At 44.4% G+C, this 2,673-nt stretch overlaps 1 protein-coding gene across 1 annotated transcript in view; it reads left to right on the forward strand.

Moving 5' to 3' along the window:
• Positions 1–814: 814 nt before the first annotated feature.
• LOC104947773 (myb-like protein X) overlaps positions 815–2,673 on the forward strand; it is a gene marked incomplete at its 3' end in the record, with an annotated part of 6,347 nt that continues 4,488 nt past the window's right edge. The window contains exon 1 of the mRNA XM_010773863.1: positions 815–921. Within this exon, the coding sequence (XP_010772165.1) occupies positions 815–921 (107 nt within the window). The remainder of the gene's footprint in view (positions 922–2,673) is intronic.

A 2,673-nucleotide genomic window follows, 5' to 3' on the forward strand; every position in this document is an offset into this window, starting at 1 on the left:
TCTTTTTGTCCTTGATCCATTTCTAATAAAAAACCTGGTCTGAAAATTGAGCTGATCAGATTTTGGCCACTTTGTGATGTCATAACGATGTTTTTGGCTTTTTGAACCATTAGCCATTCACCAAAACCCAAGGTAACCGCCCCCACACCCCAACCCCCCCCTTAATCACCTGAATCTTCCCTCTAGAGCACCATTTGTTCTTTGTAAACCAAAGTCTCTCGTCCCAGAAGGCGTGCCGTAATGACACTAAAAAACCCGGACCCGCTCACTTGAATTTTTTCATCAGATCCTAATAAGTAAACCGACGATGCGACTCGGAGCAACTTAGGAAACATACAGGGCTTGAAACCACAGCTCGATGCGGGAAGACAATTGATGACAGATCAGCCACAGGTAATGGTCATCCCGACACCCACTGATCTGTTTGGTGTTTCCTGAAGACCAAAACGATCAGAGAGCATGTTATTGTCCATACTGGATCTCGGAACTCTACAAATGAAACAATACGAAGATATCCACTGGCCATAGAAAAACCACGTACTCTCCCAACTGTAGAGAGATGGCCTTATGTCTCTGCAAAATAAGATAAGCTCTCAGATAATATATCCGGCTCAGGTGTAGATGTAGAAAGCGGTAATTCTGCAAGAGTCTGAACCTGATGTGAAGCTCGGTGAAGAGCCTGAACAGGCAGCGAGCGGATGCTAATGAACACAGCCCAAAACGGCGTGCTCACATCCTGTTAGAGCACTCCCTCCTACCATACGGGGAGAACGGCAGCTCGTTCCAGATGGCTGCCCACGGATTTAAACGGAGAATGGACTTCAGTGAGCAGCGCGGAGACCCACCAGAATCCGCACTGATCTCAAGCATCATACCACGTTACTGCCCAGCTGAAGGAACGAGACAACCCACAGGACGTCAGTGAGAAACACCTCAAGAGACAATGGACGCCATCCTCTGAGCTGGAACAGAGCATGGCTAGGTATAGGGATTATTTCAAGCTGTGCCCAACCTGAGTAATTAGACCGTTAGCAGTAAATCGAACAAGAATGGACGAGAAAAAGAAATTAAGAAGTGGGGAATTCAGACAATACGGATGAGTAGACAGACAAAGGCACAGCATGAAAAATCTGGCAAGGAAGACTGCGACAAACACATGTATGAACGAAGACAAGTCATGAAGAAGGGTCAGCCCAGGGCAGTGCTGATTGAACAAGTACACAGATAGAAGAACATAGAATTAGAGGAAAGATGGAGAGCAAAACATGTGTTGGACACATGGGTGACTAGGATAAGTAATAATGCACGAACTTCTTGAGTGTTAAAAGACTCCACGGAACTCCGGAATGTTACATCCAGCAGTTTAATTTCCGATTAGAAGACCGAACCAATGGAAGGGAGGGAGGGTCTGATTCACAAGGTGCAACATTCGAATGTGTATATCAGAGCAGAACTATACTAGAAAGAAGAACAGCTGAATGGATTTGTCGTAGGACAACAAGAGCGACATGAGATGGAGCACTGGAGTGTTTCGAGTGTGATAATGGAAACGAGATCAACTCATGTAAGGAACAATTCTTAAAACTTTTAAGAATTCTGATCTCGAACTGAATGAGCTCTAAAATCTAGACGAATTGGCCATCTACGAGAGAGAACTCTCATACCAGGGGATACATGAAAAACGGCAGGAAGAGTGCTCAACTAAAAAGTACGTAAAAGTAAGATGGCCACCCATGAGATGATGAGAAATATCGGACGTGGATCTAAAAGACTGTGAGAGTAGCAACCGATCATCAAATATGGTAAAAAATATCTTTAGAGTTCGCTAGCATCTCTTATTAAGAAAAGATAGGGGTGGAATCTTGTAACAACAGCAGGAATATTTTAGGGAACAGCGAACCAAAACCGAGAGATTATACTATACTTACGATTAGATGAATGGTGGTTATAATTTGTACTGACTTCGCCCATGAAGAAGAAGTGTTCGCAGCACAGTGATGAGAAGTGATACATCCTATTGTTCCTCAAGACACAGAAAACATATCCCACACGCTGTTGTACTCATGCGAAGACAGAATGAAACGCCATAAACAACATTGTGCTACCTCAGTTCCGAGGTGTGATGCAGAACATAATCTAAACTCTCACCAGGATGCGGAAAGGGGAAGAACATTACAAGAGCAAGGAACTAAACGCATGAAGATAGAGTCGATGCAATCGTTGCTGTGGGATGTTTCAATTATTGAAGTTTGATGGTGCGAGAAATCGCGTACGAAACTCACAAAAAAAGGTTATTATTGATCCCTATAAAGCAGGTTCAGGCATGTCAAAGCATGTTACTGATTAACATACCCGTTCCCTTGATAGTGTTTTATTAAGCTAAGTGTTGTGCCCCGTCGTGCACGTAATGCCGGTCTGACTGCAGAGTCCCGAAAACCCCCAAAAGTAAGGGCAACCTATCTAAACACAAATGAAGACACAATAGTCTCATGCCAAGGATAACACGCGAGACACTGATCGACCGTCTCGTGGTATGCATTTCTCCTCTTTGCCTCCCACACATGTCTACTCTTGGGTGGCGCAGCTACTCGTTCGACGCTCTCCCCGAGGTATGTTATGCCTGGTACCAGTGGGGCCATCTCAACATGCTTCACACACAACGGTAATCATCGT

The sequence above is a fragment of the Notothenia coriiceps genome, unplaced genomic scaffold (genome assembly GCF_000735185.1).
Source record: "Notothenia coriiceps isolate Sejong01 unplaced genomic scaffold, NC01 NC01_scaffold00013031, whole genome shotgun sequence".
Classification (NCBI taxonomy): Eukaryota; Metazoa; Chordata; class Actinopteri; order Perciformes; family Nototheniidae; genus Notothenia; species Notothenia coriiceps.